This window comes from Monopterus albus, unplaced genomic scaffold, assembly GCF_001952655.1.
Source record: "Monopterus albus unplaced genomic scaffold, M_albus_1.0 scaffold169.1, whole genome shotgun sequence".
Classification (NCBI taxonomy): domain Eukaryota; kingdom Metazoa; phylum Chordata; class Actinopteri; order Synbranchiformes; family Synbranchidae; genus Monopterus; species Monopterus albus.
In genome coordinates, this window is record NW_018128049.1 from 783551 (window position 1) to 805357 (window position 21807).

At 40.4% G+C, this 21807-nt stretch overlaps 1 protein-coding gene across 1 annotated transcript in view; it reads right to left on the minus strand.

The window, feature by feature from the left end:
* Positions 1 to 4901: 4901 nt before the first annotated feature.
* bcl11ba (BCL11 transcription factor B a) overlaps positions 4902 to 21807 on the minus strand; it is a 44170-nt gene continuing 27264 nt past the window's right edge. Inside the window, exon 3 of the mRNA XM_020615724.1 lies at positions 4902 to 8492. Within this exon, the coding sequence (XP_020471380.1) occupies positions 6490 to 8492 (2003 nt within the window). The 3' untranslated portion in view covers positions 4902 to 6489. The remainder of the gene's footprint in view (positions 8493 to 21807) is intronic.

Sequence of the window (21807 nt, forward strand, 5' to 3'; positions counted from 1 at the left end):
GGTCTCATTACTTTGCTCTCACTTTCTTTCTCTTGGCTGGGATAATCCCCCCTGTAGGGGACTTCAAAGTGCAGACCGGCCAGGGAAAAGCCTTAATTACCAATTGCCTTGAAACTCAAGCCAAGCCACAACTCGCTCCAGTCCATCCAACTCCTGCCTCCCTCAGACTAATTGTAGATCTGGATTTTTTTCTTTCCTTGTCTGCTGTTGAATTGAAAAGATGAAATGAAATCAAAATCAGAAAGAAAATGTGAAATGTTGAGGCAGATGATATGAGCGTTACTGACCTTATTTTTGGGAGATGATTTGCGTCCGTGAGTCTTGCTTAAGAAGACACAGGCAGTGCTGCAGTCAATGTAGATTTTTGTTATTTTCATTGTAAATGTTGTCATTCAAAGTGATAGGAGTGCAGAGCTTTGCGAGATAAAAACAATAAATGATCTCTGCTTCTCTGCTTTATGTTACTTCTGATGGCCAAACATTTAGCCTGTTTCTTTAGAATCAGATTTAATTATCATAACCTGTCATTTATTCATTGTGGTCTTTGTAAAATATTGAGCCCCACGGATTGATGGCGAGGTTCAACATTTTAACAAGTAGCAGTGCCACCTCTGAAGTGGCATACGCTTTTTGACAAGAGATGTCAATCAGAGCAGCGAACAGGAGAAAAGGCTGCTATTGTGGATGATAATTGTGTTCCCAGTGATTTTTAAATTAGCTGACTAAACTAGAGGGCTAGACATGTTTTCATTGAAGGTTTCAGATTTAATTATACACACTCAGACCTAATTCACTTCTACTTAAAATATATGTAGGAAAGAATTCGTATAATGACTACAGTGCAACACGCAGCCATTAACATGATGTGTTAAGTTTACTGTAATCATCATAACTATCTGTTAAAACAATATAGCATATGTTTTTTGTTTAGTTTTTATTATTGATGGCTAAGATGCTTAAAAGGAATTAAACTACAAAGGCATCCTGCTAGTGACTGTACTAAAAAGTATATGTGTAAATAGTGACTTGTTGACTGGAGTATTAGAAACACTGTCACCGAACAGTTCTGATTTGATTATAGATGCGCAAATGGAATCAAATCATTCTTATACTAGATCTTTAAAAGCATGCTGTGAAACAGTTTGTTGCAGTGCAGTCCCTGCTGTATACTGTAATCTTTAAACTGGTCAGAACTCTTATACACTAGAGGGGATGTATTTGCACATATTTCATTTTCACGTGTAAATATTTTGAGCTCAGAAACTACCCCTACATCCTTCTTCTTTAGTCTAATGTAAAGTGGTATTAAAAATTAAAATGATGAACTGGTCAAGTGGAGACAACGTTATATAAAATATTAGATGCACGAGGGCCCAGAAAAACATCTCACAAACTCAACTGGATAATAAGGATAATAATCACCTTTATTTGGCCAAGTATGTTACACACAAGGAATTTGTTTCCGGTACAGAACCGAGGCAGCCATCTGCGGCGCCAACTCAACCGATGGCTCTAACCATCGGGGGCAACTTTGGGGTTCAGTGTCTTGCCCAAGGACACTTCAACATGTGAACTGCAGGCACCAAGATTCAAACTTCCGACCCTCTGGTTGGGAGACGACTGCTCTACCTGCGTCGGGTTCGGACCGAGTTCTGACATGAAATACAACATACAAAAATAGATTCATACTCTATGTCACTGAAATTTGCTGATTTAATTGTTATTATGCTGATAAGGAATTAAGTTAAACTGTATACCAATACCTATAGTACTGTACATACATGTAGTATTCTATATATCTATAAACTATACCTATATATTGACTATGCCCAAAAGTTTTCCTTGAACAGGGATTTAAGGAGTGCAAATATCTTGTTAATGACGACCGTCCATGTGTAGTTTTCCACAGGGCAGCAGTAAACTGTGGTGTGTTGCATGGCTTATAGTGGTCAAAATAATCAAAGTGTTTTGTGGACTCATTTGCTGTGTTTGTTTCAGTGCATGTCTGTGCTTTCCATGTGGCGCTAATGCACCACAACTTGTTATAAAGTATTCTTAAAAAAAATAATAAAAAAGGACAAATAGATGGGGAAGTTGCATATCATGTTTGCTATAACCAGTCAACAGCATCCACTGGCTGCATGTCAGTGACATCAGAGAGAACAAACCTCAGCCTGTATAAATAACCCTAACAACTAAAACAACCTATCTACTCCAGAAAGCCCCACCTCAAGCAAAAGGATTTTCTCTATGTCACACCAACATTTTTTTTTTTGTTGTTTGATTGTTTTTTTGTTAATATTATTCAGCACAAATGTGAGGAAATCTAAAGTAAAGCTGTCAGTACGAAATGTGGAAGTGATTAGACTGTAAGGATTGTATGGGAAGGCCAATAAAAACAAGAAAGCATTCAGGAAAAGAAATGTTATAAGAAAACAATGGAAATGCCACTTTACTAGATTCACTTGTTTCTTTGAGAGAGGTGTTGCTGATGGGAAACTCAGTAGCTTTCAAGGTTGTATCTAATCACCAAGCTTGTTCTGTGAGCAAAATAAAAAGCATTAAAGGAATGAAATGTACAAGTCATGTTGTTGTTTCCTTCATCATCACCTCAGCACGACTTTGACTGACTGGTTATCATATGATGGTCGGTTTTGTGTTCAGTTTCTGCAGCAGTAAATGTGTTTGCGCTTCATATGTAGTCTGTTTTCTGTACTGTGTCTAAAACCTTGGTGTATAAGCAATACCTTTTTGGTGTTTTTTTTTCCATGGCTCGTTTCTGTCAGATTAACTCAAAGAACAAAAAGAGACAAACAAGCAGAGGATGGAGAATTGTAACAGCTTGTATTTGTGCTCTGTTCTCATGCCGAGAAATATCAATGGGGAGGCATGTGCCTGAAAACTGACATGAAGGTCACAAAGGTCAAACAGAATAACCCCACCCCCCAAACACAGGAAGTCACTGCCAGTGCCAGTTAGAAATCACAAGCAAATAAAAATAAAAATAAAAATAAAGTTAAACAAATTGAAAACAGTGTAGTCATAGAAAACTATATACAACCAATGGAGCGGTAAACAAAACACTGACTTGTGTTTTTGTCACTAAAAGGCTGTCAAACAACCTCATGTTGATCGTCTTTTGTACATCGGCTTCATTATAACAGTACGAATTCATCAGGTTCTGTTTATCCTGCCCAGTGAGAGGAAAAATAGATTGTGGCAGCCTGTGAGTTGTATCTTCATCAGCGGAAGGAAGTCAACCTCCCCCTGCACCCAGTATAAGAGCAAAGTGTCCAGAGGTACTGACAGTACCCTATTCACAAAGGATGCACATAGCCTACTAGATAAAAAAAGACAAGCTCCTTAGGACAGACAGCAAGTGCCTACACATGTATTTCAAACCATCCATGAAGAATAATCCATTCCAGAAGAAGAAAATAGATATAAGTCAGGATTCCCAGTGTTTTTCCTGAAAAACAGAATCAATGTTCTGTCACTTCTACAACCTCCTTCGGCACCCACCCACCCACCATGACCCCAAACCCCTGCACCAAGCCCCCCACCACCAAATGTGTAATAGCTCAGTCATTTTTTAATTCATTTATTATTTTTTTATTTCATTACACCCAAGGCAGAATAAAGTTACTAAAACTTAAGACTTTTACAATTACAGTGACAAAAACATTTTAAGAGACCCACAATTTAAATTGGACTGCAAAATAAAAAATCAAAAACAACCGTTTTTCTCCATTCTCCAATATTACAAATACTGGTATACTTTTACAGTAAACAAGAAAAATGTAATATATATTCATATATATTTATATATATATATATTAAAACCCCGTCACCAAAAAGAAAAAAGAAATAGAAAAAAGAACAGAAAGAATAAAACAAAGGAAAACCATATACACGTTGCCGCTACGGCATTCAGAGAAACTAGAAAATGAAAGAATTGTTTGCTCAAAACACACATACACACAAATATTATTTTACCCTTGTACTTGTTTCAATACTGTAAACGTATTTTAAGACAGAGTGCACTGAATTGTTTTTTCATTTTCTTTTTAGTTTCTGCAGTTCCTGAATTTAGTCCAGTCTCTTCCTTGCCTTTTTCTGGGGCTTCTGTCCACTCTGGGAATTGTCTATTGAGGGACGGACTCTTGTCCTTATGAGTGAGGAATTTGATATATATCTATATATAGGTTTGTGCCTTTATATGTACATATGCATACATATATACACACAGACACATCAGTATTGTGCTGGGTACTCCTAAACCTAAACTCAGCATTGTTTCACTTTATTAATTTAAATAATTCCGTTGAAATGTCAAACTATATGTTAAAGTTAACAGTGTTTTAGTTTATTCATTTATTTTTTTCTTGTCTTGTTCAATTTGATGCATCATAAAACTGTTGCATTTGTCTGAGATAATAAATAGGAAGATCGTTATTCAAGGCACACAAGTCAAATTGAATGGCAGTACAGCAACTGTCCCAAATACATATATTTATTTTATTCATTTTATAGTGCCAGCATTGGGAAAGCCAAGCCTAACAACCCTGGGCACTTCAGCATCAGGAGATCCCAAGCTTTAGACTCTTTAGTAGCTTTTATATCCTTCTCTTTGTGTGTGTCGGACGAAAAATCCTAAAGTGTGGGTCTGTTGGTAAGAGCTCTGAATCTGAGCATTGACAGCTTTCAAATCAGATGTCATTTAAAACAAAAAAGGGCCACCATGGGAAACAATTCTGGGATTATGATACTGAAAACAACAAAACAGAGCATGGCGCGAGCTGATGTTACTCTCTTAATATTTCTGTGCAGATTCTTAGTCATCCAGGTCATAGTAAGCTGAAAAATATCTCTGGCTCAACACCAGTCAGTCAGAACTGATGAAGCCTCTTGGATGAGAGGTGAAACGTCTTCGACCTAGAAATCTAGTCCAGTTGATTTTTTCTAAGTTTTTTCAGCTCTCTTAATATTAGTCTTAATCTTTCAGCACACACTGACACATTTTTCTTGTTCTAAGTGTCTCACATGTAACAGTGAAACCTTGAAGGATTTTTATTCTCGGAGGTGACTTTGTTAATTATAGAATCATTATAAAATGCAAGTAATAATGTACTACTAATGTCATTTCAGATGCATAGGGATGCTGAATTTTATAAATTTTGATCATAAAATATTTTCTGCAGAAATCCAGTTAAAGTGGTAGCATCTGCCTTGTACATATGAACACACATTTAACCTTCTCTAAACTAATTCATATTATAATTAGAAGCTGTGACTTCAAATATAAATGCCTACTTTGAAATAAGGATAAAGTCTGGACATTATCCAGATAGAATGGGACAGAAGGAACCAACAGAAGCTGTAGAGGACGTGTCCCTAATGATTTCAACATATGATGAATGGAAATGTCTCTGGAACATAAGGATAAGTGGGTAAATAAAGACAGAATAAAGTAGGATAGCTCACCCTGAGATGTCCCTGTACTCACTCTCTTGTCTTGTTCTTCCATCTGTTTCTATGCATACTTATCTTGCATGGCTTCATGCTCAGTTTACTCCTAATAAACAATATAGCCTAGATCATATGGCTTCATGCAAAATATAATATATGGATGTTTGAATGTAGATAAGATGGTAGTAAGTTAAGGGGGGTGGGGGGCACAAGAAATGAAGGATGGTTGTTGTAGCGTTGTCAGGGCTTGGTACTACATACCAGTCAGCAGCTGCCTTATCTAGAATCTGTTTCTTCTCGCTTGTTATGATGTTCTCAGGAGGAGACGGGGTTAATGAACCTTGGGATCCTCTTTGATTTTACATTTACTGTCAAATATGACACTCAGTGCTACATATCCAATTATACTGACATGTTTCAGAGTCAGTTCATGCTACAGTGCCAAAGGATTGTTGTCCGCGTATCATCATCACCACCACACAGAATAGACTAATTCTAGCATTCTCAGTTAACGCCACTTTCAAATTGAAGATAGAATTCTGCTTCCCTTAATGAACTCAGGTTTAGGTTAATATGCAATGTCCTATAAGCAGCAGCCAAAAAGTTCAAAATTCACTTTTGTCTTCTAAAAAAACTCTCAGGATATCATGTGGGTTAAAAAAATAACAAAAAAACAAAATAAAACAATTTTTTTTGAAAAATGCCTAAATAAAAAATGTACCTGCACATGCCAAAATACAAAATACAATAAATACAGAAATTATTGCACAGTTAAAGGCTCCACATATGTTATAACTTAACTGACTGATTGCTTAAAAAGGAACACCAAATGAGGCAGTTTAGACAGTTTCACTTGGTGTTAAGATCTGTTTTCACTTTTTTTTCTCAGTTGGCAGTTTCTTAGGCAAAAACACAAGATTAACTCAAAATTAATATTTCAGGAAAAGAGTATCCAGCTACCCCATTTTGTTTATTTTTTAAGTCAGTGATGCGCAGAGTGTGAGAAATAGGGAACCTACTTCAGGTTCTCTCTGCTTGTTCAATTTTGACCTCATTTGTCATCAAATGTTCTCCGTGCCACTTTTTCATATGTTTTTCCAGAGTGCTGTACACGCTGAAGGGCATTTGGCAAATGTCACAGCGGTACACCTCTTTACCAAGCTGACCATGTGTCTTCATGTGGCGTGTTAGCTTGGAGCTCTGGGCACAGGCATAGTTGCACAGCTCACACTTGTAGGGCCTTTCACCAGTGTGACTGCGCCGGTGCACCGTCAGGTTGCTACAGTTCTTGAAAACTTTGCCGCAGAATTCACAAGTGTCACACCTCCTGCCATCCTTGGAGCTAGGCCGGCCCGGACCAGGGCCTCCACCCAGATGAGGCGTGCTGCCCCCACTGGCAGTGCCACTGCGGCCTGAGAGGCCACCATCTAGCAGGTCACCTGGAGGAGTGGAGAAGCGCAGGCTGCCATTCTCTGATGAGTGCTCAGAGGAGGTGGCGAATGGAGATTGTCTGGAGTCAGTGAAGCCTAGGAAAGGGTCTTTGATGAAGTGGCGTGAGGCAGCATAACCCACCAACCACTGGGAGTAGACGTTCTCAGAGGGGATGTGGGGTGCTGGGGGAATATCCAAGTCCTTTTCAATCTTGATCCTCTTATTTGAGGAGTTGGACAGGCTGGGGCTGGTGATGGGGGTGGGTTTACGGGGAAACAGGCCTGAGAAAGAGTCACCAGAACCACAGTTCCGGCCATTAATGGTTGTCCTCTCTTCCTGCTGGTGATGGTCCATCTCCCCAGCCACTGAGTCCTCATCCCCAGTGTCCCGCTGGGCATCTGAGCCCCTCTTGGAGAAGGACATCCTTTTACGATTGTCAACTATCAAATTATTGTACGGCTGTATAGAGTTGAGCCCCCCACCTTCCACCATCTTCTCAAGGGCAAGTGATGTCTTCTCTTCTGAGGATGGTTTAGAACCATTCTCCCTGTTTCGGTAGAACTCAGACTCCATGCTGAAATTGGATTCTGGTCGACTCTCATTCTCGAGTTCCTCTTCTTCTTCCTCCTCTTCTTCCTCCTCATTGCCTTCCCCCTGAAAGTCCCCATCACGATTCTTCATGCCCTCACCTGTCACATCACTGGTGCCTGGCTCTGGGGAGCTTGTAGTAGAGAGTCCATCATCTGAGCGCCCTGTCAGGGATCCGGTCTTATGCATGTGGGTCTTCATGTGACGCTTCAGCTTGCTTGCTTGCGAGCAGGCATGATCACACAGCTGGCACTTGTATGGTTTTTCTCCAGTATGGCTGCGCCGATGCACCACTAAGTTGCTCTGAAACTTGAAGGTCTTACCACAGAACTCACAGGACTTGATCTTGTTCTGTGTCTGGGGAGGGGTGGTACTGTTTGGAGGCATAGGCGGTAGGGGTGGCGTGCTCAGAAAGGGCGATTTTGGCCCAGGCTGGAAGGGGTTGGGGTTTAGTAGTCGGTGCACAGGGTTGGCCCTGCTGGGTGAGAGTGGTGGTGTGGTGCTGTTGGTGTTCCCTGCCAATTCACGTAACCGCCTGGAGAAATCCATGGACTGTGATTCCATTGCCATGGGCGTTAGCCGCATCACCCTCTCAAAGGCACTAGGGTGCTGGGAGATGAGGCCCATTTCCTCTGCGCTAAGGCGTTCTAGCCGATGGGGATCCAGATGGTGGCGGGGCGGCGGGCTGACGAACGGTGGCGTGTTGGGAAGGCGGTTCTCCACAAAGCCTGGGGGAGGCTCCCGGAGCAGGGGACCAGTCATCCTCAAAAGATGAAAAGGGTTGTTGTCCCCAAGAAAGTTGGCGAGGGGGGACTGAGGGATGGAGTCATTTCCCATGGGCGGAGGCATGGTGATACGTGGGGTGAGGGCTGTGCTTGATGGGTTGGATTCCAGGTAAATGCGAATGCCGTGGGTGTTCTGGGCATGCTGCAGCAGAAACCAGGCGCTGGGGAAAGGCTGCTTACATGTGGTACAAATATAGCTGGAAGGCTCATCCCTGCCACCTGCAACACACAAAGTAAGAAGTGCATCTTACTACGATCTTAGGACTTCAGAAGCATTTCAGAAATAACCTGGGTTTTTTCAATACCAAAATGGAACAAAAATTTTTTTTTAAAGATCTTATTAGGTTAAAGGAATCCACTTCATTCATGATTCAAATTCTCATTAACAATAGTTTTTCTAACAGCACCTTAGTTGCAGCATGTAAACTTTTCTTGCGGAAAGGCAGTGCGATGTGTGTGCTTTATACTCTGCCTAATACTCCCAGTAGCCGGAAAAGCCTTGGCTCATCATGTTGTCACATAAAAGCTATGTACTTATCATGCTTTTGACAAGTGCATTTTCACAGTCACACTGGATTGGCCAACACTGGATCTATGTTTTAAGAGGTTCCTAATCTCTCACTTAGTACATAGTGAATCTCCCACTGAAATATCTGAATTAATACAGTGTGTATGTGTGACTGTGTGTCTGCATCTGGGCTTTTACGTACAGTAAGCATGTTGGTAGGTGTACAGTATGTGAGTGTTTGTGCATTCATGAGTGTGCTGAATGAATGATTTTAAAAAGCTGGGAACCTCTCCAAGCAGAGAGTCTGTAATATTTGCTGAGTTTGAGATGCCAAATTCATACTGGTGAAGATGGAGGATGCACGATTTTCAAGAGTTATTTAAGGAAGACTAATCATGCACTAACAAGTAAAGGTCTCAGCTCTCGGCTGAAATAAAAGAAAAATCAGGTTCTAATGAGTGTTAGAAGAAAAATACAAATAGATAGCAAAGTGTTATTAGTATTCAAAAGGCATCTGTGTTGTGAGCTGGTCTGAATAAACCAATCACAGTTGTAATACTTTATAATGTTGCCAAGAAAACATAGAAATCTGTTTATCACCCTCTCAAACAGCTCACCCCTGAAAAAGTCACAGGTTTTTTTAGGACTTTAAATACTGTATACATATACATATTACAATATCCTCAGGGTTATGGACAGCAAACAATCACTTGTAGGAAATGAATCAAGACAAGTAATTATGCATCACTATGCGAAGACTCTGTTCCATGTGGTTTTATGCAGATGCACGTGAACACACACACACACACACACACACACACACACACATACAAGTAAGCCAAACAACTGGAGCAGTATATGTTTCTCCTGGTATCTGAAAGTAGTGAACGAGGTGACGACTGAGTTTTCATTTAATAAATAAGAGTGAGAACAAGAACGCGTACTGTTATGTGTCCCTCCTCGACCCAGGAGTGCTCCTCAGCCCGTTTACTGTTCTTTAGTTGTAGATCAGGCTTGGCTGTATTGTGGCAGTAACAAGTTCCCTTTGAATTATGGTAACTGGTGTGTGTGTGTGTGTGTGTGTGTGTGTGTGTGTGTGTGTGTGGGAATGTACATGGTTTATTCCTGGTACTTAGCCCACACATACAGACATGTACGTTTAATATAAATACTGTTATTAGTGTTTTATCTATAACAGAACGCACTACTATGAGAATCAAATTCTGTTGAATCTTCTACTTCTCCCATCTACAGTAAGTATCCATTTTTCTCCCCTGAAGTGCCTAGATGCATTTCCTGAAAAAAGAAATTGAAATGATATGCATGCATATAACCAAATCCATTAATGTGTGTAGTATATTTAAGTCTGATAATTCGCCCAACGGTATTTGCTGCAAATAAACAACCATGTAAAAAGCCTAAAATATTTCTAAAAATATTATATAAGCAATATTTCATCTTTCTGGCTTTTAAAGAAATTTATATTTCAACAATCTATAAATCAGTCGCCTAATTTCTCCCTATTAGACATGAACCTTTAACAGCAAACCTTTTCTTATGGAAGTGTCTATCTCCCTCTTTCATTCGCCTGTGTGTGTGTGCGCGCACGTGTCTACATTAAGAAGGAGAGGCAAGAGACAGAACAGCTGTTCACCTCCACAGTCCTGTAAAGCCTTTTGATTTAATTATAGTGGACAGCTCACACACACACATATGCACATACACACATAATGACACAATGACAATAACAGCTCCCCATGTCTCAGCTTTTGTCTGCACCTTTCTCTGTCTCAGTGCTGTCTCACACACACAAGCTTTTCCCTTTTGAATATTAAGACCCAGAACACTCCAAAAAAGAAACATCCACCCCCCTACTTTTGCTCCCTCTCTGTTTGCCCAACCCGTTGATCCATGAGTGAAAAAAGAGAGCGCGAATCTTCCTTCTGTCCTCTGCCTTTCAGCTGAACCTCTCGTCTGCCAGCAGAAGTCATCGCAGAGCAGCCGAAGTTCAGTTCTGCCCCACAATTAAGAGCAAAGTGGTGTGTGTGTGAGTGAGAGAGAGTGAACCTGAGATAGAGTGTGTTTTTGCAATGAAACATCGTTTCACTCCGGCCGCAGTGGAAGGAGCAGGTCATGGTATTTGTTTGGTCGAAGTGTGAGAGTAGGTGTGTGTGTGTGTGTGTGTGTGTGTGTGTTCACCATCCCCGGGGAAGGGAGTCCAACGCAGATGGCAAATAAAGTATGCAGCCTGAGGCGAGAGCACATTATGCTAATTCTAATGTCAGCTGTACTTTAATATACGACTCTATTTAATCACCCCATTATTTCCTATTTCCATATGAAAAAACAGGGAGAGGGAGCTGCTCATCACTTTATTTGGTAGAATGTAGAGCCCTGTGTTTTATGGAGTGTTTTGTGTGTGTGTGTGTGTTGGGTGGGGTGGTTGAATGAGAAAACACACTCCCTCCTCGGCATCTGCATAGATACTTTCTTCCTTTCCCTCCTCAGTGTTTCTGTCTTGCACACACACATACACTCCGTTTGAATTATGACCTACTCCGTGTGCATTTACAGTAAGTGTGGGATTTTTATGTTTGTGTGTTAGAGTAGGAGAGGGGGGTAGGGGCTCTCCACAACTCTGTAAAGGTCATATCAGTTCACTTTCTGTTCCTGACATCCAGCTTTGTCTTTACAGAAATATTACCTCTAGAAGTGTCTTTTCTTTACAGATGTGAGCCTAATGACTGGAAATAAATGAGCAAATATAATTTAGTACTGCCATGAAAACTGTCTTGTCCACTGCTTACTGTTGTTACATTAAGTCCTGTTATTTACCATGACATCAGTGCTTTTATGTTAGCTTTCCATCAGTCCATCAGTCAAGTTAATGCTAGCTTGTTAACTAGCAAACCTGTCCTTTTTATGTATTCTATTAAGACCTGCTCTGCTCTTCAGTCAAAGCTGTCATGTAAATGTAACATATGAGAAAATGACTAGCCCCTTGTTCAGTCTTGTCAGATATACAGTTTTATGTACAGTACTTCATCATGATGTTCTGTGCTGTAGAGCTTTTTCCACACAGCTATAAGAAGCTATCACTGCACAAATATTCCAAAACATTTTGGCAAAATTTTAAGTCACGTAAATTTAGCTAACATGTAATTTCTGTAAAAAGTGTTAAAGTCACAATAAGAGGATATTAATTTTTTTTTACATAAAATGAGCTTTGTTTTGTGCTGAAGTCATAGGATTAGAATAAAACACGCATTTCTGTATTTCAGTAGCTAAAAAAATGCATGTGATTTTGGTATAAAGATATTCAAGAGTCTGCTGCTTTTGTGGTCAAGAAGTGAGGGTTTGTCAGCAACGCTGAACATGAGTTTTGCACACTAAAGAAGGTTGCTTTAGATATCATATGTTTGGTTTTACAAAGTATTCAAACACAATATTAGACCAACTCCTTCCTAGCATCTTGTGATAATGGAATTACAGAATGTATTCTCATTTTTAGTTTTAAATGTAAATAAATTGAGAAAACGTTTTATAAAATTGCAAATAATTAATCGTAAATTGACAAATAATTAATCTGAAAAGGCCACTGAAGCTTCCACATGCACATGCTCAAAAGGGTTTGGATTTCTGGACAGGAAAGCAGTCGCAGACAGAAAGAAGCACATGAAAAGAATAAAATCAATGTCAAAAAACATACAGGTGTTGACAAAGAGAAGCGACTTCAGTCTGCCAGTGAGACTCCATTCAAACCATTCTTCTACATACTCCTCTCTCTCTGTCTCTGGTGCTTTTTAAACCTCTCTCTGTCTGTCAGTGGAAGTGCGGTTTGGCCCTTTGTCTGTGTTTTGTTTGGCTCATGTTCACACACACACACACACACACACACACACACACACACACACGCAAACACACACAGTCAGGGAAAGGAACATTTGTGCTGTCGTAGATAATAAAAGTTGTATTCTTTTTTTCTCGCATTTCTTTAAAAGAATTGATAATTTAATGGACACACACACACACACACACACACACACACATATTTGACAGCTGAAGTAGTGTCACTGCTAAGAAAAAAAATGTGATAATGTGTAGTCACAGTGTGTTAGAATCTGACATTATAAATACTACTGTGGTGCTCTGATTTGTGTGTCCCCTCCAGCAGCAGCCATATGGAGGAGAAACCTCTAAACAGAAACAATACTCAGTGACAAACACCCTCGCATCCATCTCTCCCTCCTCTTCCCTCCGTAGTCCAGTGGCTTTTGCTTCTCAGTATTCTCTCTGCTGCGTTCCTCCTTCCTGCTTCAGTTTCACACAATATAAAACTCTCATTACTGACTGATTCCAGTTTTCACTATGATTCAATTTGCCATAATTACTGCGGCTGCTGCTAATAAAAGAAGGGTAAAGAGGGAATGGCTAGAAATCCGGTGCGAAGGTCAACTGGCAGTTAGCAGCGTTCATTTTCATCTCAGTGTATTCATCTGGGGCGGCTAATGGCCCAATTTTCTCCCCCTTGCTCCTCAATAAATATTGCTGGAATTACAGGTTAAATAGCTAAATTAAATCACAGCTATTACAGATGAGGGAGGGAGAAAGAGAGAGACAGAGAGAGAGAGTCAAATATGTACAATTACAGAGGAAGTGCCGATTAATGTGGCGAGTGTCGGAGGAGCACTGTTGCATTATTAGGACAGATTACTACTAGATCGCTTTTCTGGAGAACACTAACATAATAACTGGGCAATACAGAGCCAGTGCTCAGTCAAACTAAATCACATTTAATCTTTAACTCCACTTAGATTTTTCATTAAAACATTTTTCAAAAAAAAAGCTAGGAAGTGAATTTAGTTCAAAACATTTGATCACAGGTTTGATCAACTTAGAAACATGCTTAAACATGTAAAACTGAGTTGTGCAAAATCACTTCACGTGACCTCATGAGGATTCACCTTCATCCTTCGAACCATCTTTTTAATTACATGATATAGTTTAACTGGTCTGAAAAGGGCCATGTTTTACAAAGGGTCAAAATAGATTTTAAAGACCATTATTATTATTACAGTGGTGTGTTTATACAGTATGGTGCATTTTTCTACATTTGTGTATTTAATTAAATTACCACACAGCTAATTTGGGCCAGATAATAATCTACCTATAAAAAAAACTGTACGCCACTGCATAATGACTGAGGAGCCCAGTATCTCTCTGTTCTTTGAAGAACTAGTAAAAACATGTTAACTGAGAAAATATCCTGGCTGTTCTCTATGACTGGGTTCTGTTCTAAGTCGCTATTCTGAGCATTTCTGTGTGAGAGTAGGATCTAATTGGCCGAGCTGTCATGTACCATACACTACTGTGTCCCTGTCACTGGTACGTTTGTATATATTCTTTAAACCACTGAACTGATAATTGTAAACCACTCTGTATAGTGGAAGTTTTGCTCCCCAAGGGGTCGTAATATGCTTATCAGTTCAGGGAAGGAGAAAAATAAATACTGTCAATCAAATAGAAAAATAAATGTTTTTTTCTGACTCTTCTCAAATATTTGTTGCTGTATAAAGTGCTGGAGAGGTTTTAACCTCTTTAGGGCTTCAAAAAATATTAAGTAGGAAAATGTGAAAGGAACATTAGTCTTTCAGTTATCAGATGCTTCCTGCAACTGTCTGAGACAATTTCTTATACTTGTGAAAAATAAGAAAAATGATATGCAGAGATCTTGTGTCACATGTAGCAAGTGTAGCATGAAGTAGGAGACATACTGTACACACACAGAGTGGTGTCTGGTCTGAGACGATACTGTTTTGTCAGGTGGACTTACTGTACAGCAGCCCCCACTCCCTCTGTCCAATCAACATCATCAGCAGCAGGTCTTGGCGTGTTTGTGTTTGTGTGTGTGTGTGTGTGTGTGTGTGTGTTTGGGGGGGTCAGCCCTGAGCCATTTACATGCAGAACAAAGCTGATGTAAGTCAAGGGTACAGTGTGTGTGTATGTGTGTGCCTCTTTGGCCTTTCATGGCAATTTTGAAAAGTTGACCGACTTTTCTTTTTTTTGCATTACTAAGCCAGTAGTGTCATTAGCATGTGTGTGATTGCACACACATTCCTCACCTTGCATGGCTAATGTCTTGTTTATCACTATCATAGCGCAGCAACAATTACATGCAAATCAGACAGAGTGTGTTGTGTTTCCACCTCCGCAGACACATGTGTATATGCTGTACATACATCCTCGTAACAGAAAGAATACTGCAGATGAACATTGTTGCTTCTTTGCTTGTGGAGAGTGAAGAAGTGTTTATTATGCGCGTGTTTACTTCTAATGAGATCATTTCACAAAGAAGAACTCGTTTGGTGTCGGGTTCCCAGTATTCTTTAAGTAGACTGTTAGTTCTGAATGAAATGGTTTGCATACTGGGTTTAACATCGTCCAACAAAGTTTTTAAATTGGCTTTAACAGCTCGTGACTAAAACCACTAGAGGACCACACATCAGCGGCTTTAATTAAATTGACCAAACTGTACAGGAATGGAAGTCTCACCCTTTCCCTCTGACACTGGAGTCAGTACAGGCTTTACCTCCTGTATCTGAGCCGGTGATTCACTACAGTTACTTCACAGCTCCTAGTGCTCTGCACAGCCAGGCTCAAAACGCCTTCTGGGAAAACTGAGTCATCTTGGAGCTCAGCTCACCCCAGATGCTTCTGGCTAAAGACCAAGAGGCAAACCCCTGCTATACTGGCTGTTGCTGTCAGCCTGCATGCCACAAGCTGGGTCTCCATTGTTATTCTTTTTTGTTTGTTTTGTTTTGTTTTGTTTTATGTGAATTATGCCTGTGTTGCAAATGAAAAGCTCAATGGAAAACTCAGTATTTGCTTTTGAAGAATTTTATGCTAATTTATAGTGTTGTTTTTTTTTTTGTTTTTTTTTTCGGAAAAGAAGGAATCTGGGAGAATTAAAACAGGCATATAACAGAAATCTTGGTTGGAAATTCCAGAAAATCCCTGCTCTAAATCACAGATAATAAGTCAAATAAATTTCTAGCCTGTAAGTGGTTCACACCATGCATCCAAAAAAAAAAAGATCCAATGCCATTCTTTGCTTACTTTAGTAGCCTTTCCTGAAAATTATATTCCAGATTTAGTAAACCTGACATAATTTTTTTCTTTTCATCCTACTGTATCATATTTTTGTACACTAAAACACCGACTGTTGTTTAACTAAGTCCAATGATCACAAGTGCTGGGATCTACCCTAATCAACAAGTCCTCCAACCTGAGCAACAGTATAACCTGTAGGACTCTTCCGGCGGTATACTTAACAGACCTTTGTAGTCATGTAACAATCATAAACACACAGTAATGGTTGTGAAACTATCATGGATGTATTATGTTTAGGCACAAACACAACTTGTGTAGATTAGGAAAAAGCTCATGGTCATGGTAACAATAACAAACATCTGTCCCACCGACATCTGACAAAGAATCTGTGGTTAGCATAGTTTGAACAAGTTGTATGTCAAATGACAATAAGCATTGTATTTTCCTCATTCATGTTTGTCAGACATCAATGAGTAAACCATCAGGCCTGCTAAAAAATGTATATATGGGCGTGTAGGTGTTATTGTAGAGCTCTGTTGCAGGTACGCACCCTGCTATTAGTGGCAGGAGGATTCACAAGAATGTATTTCTGCAGCTGTTGGACACCTGCTTAACGTACATTTTAATTTTAGCAACCTCTCTAAAGATTCCATAAATCTGACTTGACAGTTGGGTGGAAACAAAGATAGTGTTGGTATCCAGCAGAGCTGGTTGATGTCACCAGGACTAACCCAGACAGAAAAAGTTAACAAGTAACATCATAAAAACCAACATGAGCTGCATTTATTTTTACCCTCTCTCTCTTTCTGTGTGTGTGTAAGTCTTCATGCTTTACTCTCTCCTTCAGAGTCTACACAACTTTCTTTCATCCCAGCATGTGTTGAACTTTAGCATTAGCCCATCTACTCGGCATGTTATCCAGCCAGCAAAGGATTAGCATTGTTCAAGGTGTGTGTGTGTGTGTGTATACAAGCCCTGACAGTTATGGCAAGATGGGAAAGGGAGGGAGGGGAGAAGGGGCTTTGACGTTATTATGTGATGAATTTTAAAGGAAGGCTTAGCTGATCATAACCAAATTAGAATGTATTTAGCTTATTAGGGGATGAGGAAAAGCAGCGGGAGGAGGAAGAAGAGCTTCTCCATCCCTCACACCACATGACAAGTAGACCTGTAGCCAAAATTAGGAGAGTGAGATGCAATCCAAAACAAACTATCGCAGCAAGTGTGTGTGTCCCCCTCTCTGTGCCCTGTTAACAAATTAGAGGGATTACCAGAAGAGAGAGCCAGAGCATAGCAGCTAATCCCACACACTGGCCTGCACCACTGCACCTGGGAGGTGTGTGTGTGTGTGTGTGTGTGTGTGTGTGTGTGTGTGAAGCTGTATGTATGTGAGGGGTGTGGTGGCAGGAAGGGCTCTGTAGGAGCATTGTCCTCACCCAAACACACACCCTTGTGCATGTGGTCCCCTAATCCTGGACACACATGCTCACAGAGAGCATGCACGATGCACCTGATACATGTACATGTCATTCTTGCTCTGTGTGTGTGTGCTGATAAACAGTAGCCACTTTAAAGGGCTGGTCATGCTTTCCATGTCCGCCTGTCCACTATGGTCCAGTGACGTAAATTTCGTCATCTTCCCAGGTCTGCAAGGGTCTGTAAAGGAAAAGGGGTATTTTAAGGGATTAGAGTGGAGGTGTGTAAAGTTTTTGTTTCTGTGACACGGCGCCAGGAGAGTTCAATTTTAGCATCGCTCTGAAGAAACAGAATCGCCGACCATAGCCATTAACATGTTGTACACTATGCACCACAGCTCTGTTGTAAATGTGCATCTTCTCTGTTCATCCACCACCGCTGATGTGAAAGCAACAATGTTACTGGTATTCTTTCTATTTCTGAATTGTGTGTTACATACGTGGTTAGTGTTAGGTCATTGTAAACAGGTTAAGTCACAGTGCAGAGATTAATGCTAATCTCTGTGTAAAAGGGGCCAGTGAAACTCAGGTTTAAGGGGGCAATATTACAGTTGTATCACAACTCTAGGGATCCTTGAATGGCACCCAATACTAGGTGAGAGAGAAAAGGTATCTTATATTTTCTGTATGTCCTGCACATATGATGAACTGACAATAAAATCCTTGAACCTTGAACCTTGAAGTTAGCTTCAGGGGTCATTTGCAAAATAAGGAATACTTCAAATTGATTCAGTTTTGTTAGGTTTCTCTCCAAATAATTTTAAATGTATTGTGCTTACCATGTCTGACCAATTCCAGTCTGTACAATACTTTGCAAGCTGCAGTCGGTGCCAATTTAATGTAGATATTAAGGAGCACTGCCTATATATGCGTACACCTTAGCCTGGAGCTGGTTTTCATGGTTCAGGTGAGGCCATTTAGTTAGTAAAATGACTTCTCTTTAATACTACAGCCTCCATGATACTATTAATGTAATAACATGGCTCCAACTGTGCTGCAACATTTTGGGGAAGGATCTTTGGAATATTGCAACGCAAATGTCCCCAGGACTTTCTTCCATTTTGGACAACTATACACCTCACAATTTATGATTGATATGAATGTCCAGTGACGATGGACGAAGTTCTCTTTTAAGTACACACTGGAGGTCAGAGGGAGCGGATGAACACATGTCCGATTTTCATGCAAGAGAACTGTCTGAGATGAGTTTGTCTTTGTTGTTAACCACAGCAATGCTCTCCTCCTAACCAAACCAGGTGTTTCAGTTGTCCAACCTGACCTGAACCTTTGCCATGGATAGTTTGTAGCGACCACAATTTCCCTGACATCAGCTGTACTGTAGGTGCCATGTGTAGACAGAGCCTGCTCTGTGAAGATGAGCTCCTCCCAACTTGACTGGGCAGCACTGAGGCCTAACTTCAGCACAGAAGAGAGGAGGCGGTTAGAGTAGAATAGTGATGCCCATAGTTTTACAACAATAATTCTGAGGGATATAATGTAGCTTAAGGGTTAATGGAATAATTATGTTATGTTATGTTATGTGCACTAATTCCTGTTTAATCTTGTTGATGAATGTGAATATATATCTGTATATATCTCTGTATATTCTGAAAACTATATACAGGAAATAATTTGTAATATTACATTGAATTATGTTTTATAGGCTTAATAAAGTAATTATTTCTTGTTTTTTTATTGTTGTCTAATTAAATGTAATAGTGGGAAGGCACATGAGTAATTTAAAGAAATCAGAACCAAACAGACCCTGTTGATGAAGGCAGCAGAAATAAAAACATATGGAGGAGTAAACAGCATATGGAAGAAGAGCTGTGCTGCCTGATTGTGATTTATTTCAATGGCAGAATGTATAAGATGAGTAAGTCCACTACTGAGCACGCAGACCTTCAATGTTCAGCATCCTGTGAGGAGTGTATTTGTCTTTTGAGGTTTAGTCATTGACATCTTGTCAGGTGAAGAGCTGGCTTGGTCTGTGTAGCCACAATAGAGGAATTCTGCCATGAGCCTGAGTTGACTGGGACAGCAGTCCAGCACATTTTTGGATCCCTTACTCTCCCCTCTATGTCTCCCCGCTGCCTGTCCCATCCAAATTCTCTCCCTCCTTCCCTTTATATAAAGCTTGTCCAAACTGAACACTGCCAAGTGGGAGTCTCCTGGAACACAACACACACACACACACACGTGCACACATATGCCAGAGCCCCATCCCGGACTGTGATGTAGCAGTGCCCCTGCTGTCTGAATAAGACATATTACAGTGGTGCTTGACAGCAGCATCAAGAAGAAAATATGTCTCTCTTCTCTCCCTCTTTCTCTCTCTCTCTCTCTCTCTGCTGTTCCTGCTCCTCTCTCTCTCTTTCTTACTCACTCCACCAGTGAACCACACAGAGTTGAATGTAATCCCAGGTTTATGAATTCAACATTATGCCCTCTGATCAGCTTCACCTTTTCAACTTCCAGAGCGACGCAGAGATTTTTTCTTGTAAATGTAACCTTTAGCAGCTATTTAAATATCTTCACCCCTATAAAACGGCAGAATAAAAGAAGTCATATTTGAGCTGACTAACTTCACCTCTGGAAAGAGAGGCAGAAAGAAACAGTTTGCTGAGGTGGAAAAAGAGGTGAAGCAGGGGGGCGAGGCGGGTGAAAATGAAGGAGTAGAGTTTGGGGTCTGAGTGTTATGGTCAGACTCCACTTGTTTATACAGAAATGGCAGCTAGAAGTAGGAGCTGGTTGGGGAGTGGGGGGTAGGTCGAGGACAAGAGCAGATCCAGACCAGATGGAGGTTACAGGGGGGCATGAAAGGGGATGGAGGGAAGGATGAGGGGACAGCTCTGTGCTGGAGGCCCTTATAAGGCCTGAATGACTGGAAAGCTCTGGAGAGGCAGCAGTGTCACTGTAGAAACATATACCTGCAGGCAGCGACACAGAGTGGGGAGAACTGACCTAATGTCATTCTAGCTAACATCTGAATGTAATCTCATACAATACAGCAGGATCATACTGACATTCACATACTGAGGTGCTTTACTGTTAAGGTAAAATGCTTTGCGTAAAAATTGAGTTAAAATGAATAATTCTAGTAATTATATCTTGGGTCTAATATTTGTAGTTTTGTCTGTCATTTCTACCAATTTGTGTCAGGCAGTTTAGTAGTCATTTTATAATTCACTTTGCAAATGCATTTGAGAAACTGGAGGTTTGTTTGAATGACTGGCTACACTTGACCTCTATTTAGCCATTTAATCATGTTTCCGGAAATCTTTATTAGCTGGTATTAGAGTTATGATCACATGCCTTTGTGGCAGCTGTGGCTCAGGAGGTAGCGCGGGTTGTCTCCTAACCGGAGGGCTGCGGCTCAACTCTGGCTTCTCCAATCCACACGTCGAAGTGTGCTTGGGCAGGACGCTGAACCTCAAGTTGCTCCTGGTGAGTGTGTGAATGGGAAATGCTGCAAAGTGCCCTGAGTGGGCATCATTGCATAGAAAAAGCACTATATAGCAATAAACCCATTTATGTTCACTGCTATATGTTTGAGCTCGGTGCAGGAAGAGCAGTGTGACTACAGCTCTTTGCAATGGGTGTCTTCATTCGCCCATTTTTAATATCACAAGGTTTTCTTCATCTGTTTTTCTGTTCAAAATTAGATGATGTTTTTAAAGCAAACTGATCATTTCAGTTTTCAACAAGTTCTCTCACTATTTGATTTAAAAGCTGTTTAAGAGATAGAGTACAAGGAGGAGGAAGAGTAGTATTTCCAGGTAAGGTAAACCAGATGTCTTCACGTGCTCATCTTTATAACCAGTCAGCCAGACACTCAGACTGGTTTGCTGTCAGTCAGACAGTAATCCAGTCAAACAACAAATCAGTTTTGTCAAATAGCTGAGTAATGAGAGTTACTGTATGAGTGGTTAACAGCAGCATGTTACCCGTAACACTTGTTGGCTGCTGAAGTACAGCAGCTTGTTGGCTATTAATGTTATGGAACACTCTCTGTCCCTAAACCTCAGTTACTAAAGTGACCTCCAGCCAAATCATACCCATAATTTTTCAAGTATTTATAATAAATTGTTAGTCATTTCTGTGTCTATATACTTTTTCTGTAGGTTATTCTTTTACTGGTACTGTTAGTTGTTAATCATGACTGGTGGATGGAATATTCTGAACAAAATATGAAAGCTTCAACTTTTTCAGAGAGGAGAGGAAGGAGCTCGGCGATCCTCCTGCTGTCTCCACACTAACTGGAAGCAGGCCTGCTCCCATAACCACTGCAATCTGTGAACAATCTGCAATCTTGCTGAGCCTCATGCTATCACACACACACACACACACACACAGTCTTGCAAGACTGCCTCTTCTCTTAAAGGAGAAATAGTTGTATTATTATTTCAAACAACAGCTGCAAGAGTAAAGCAGTAATTGT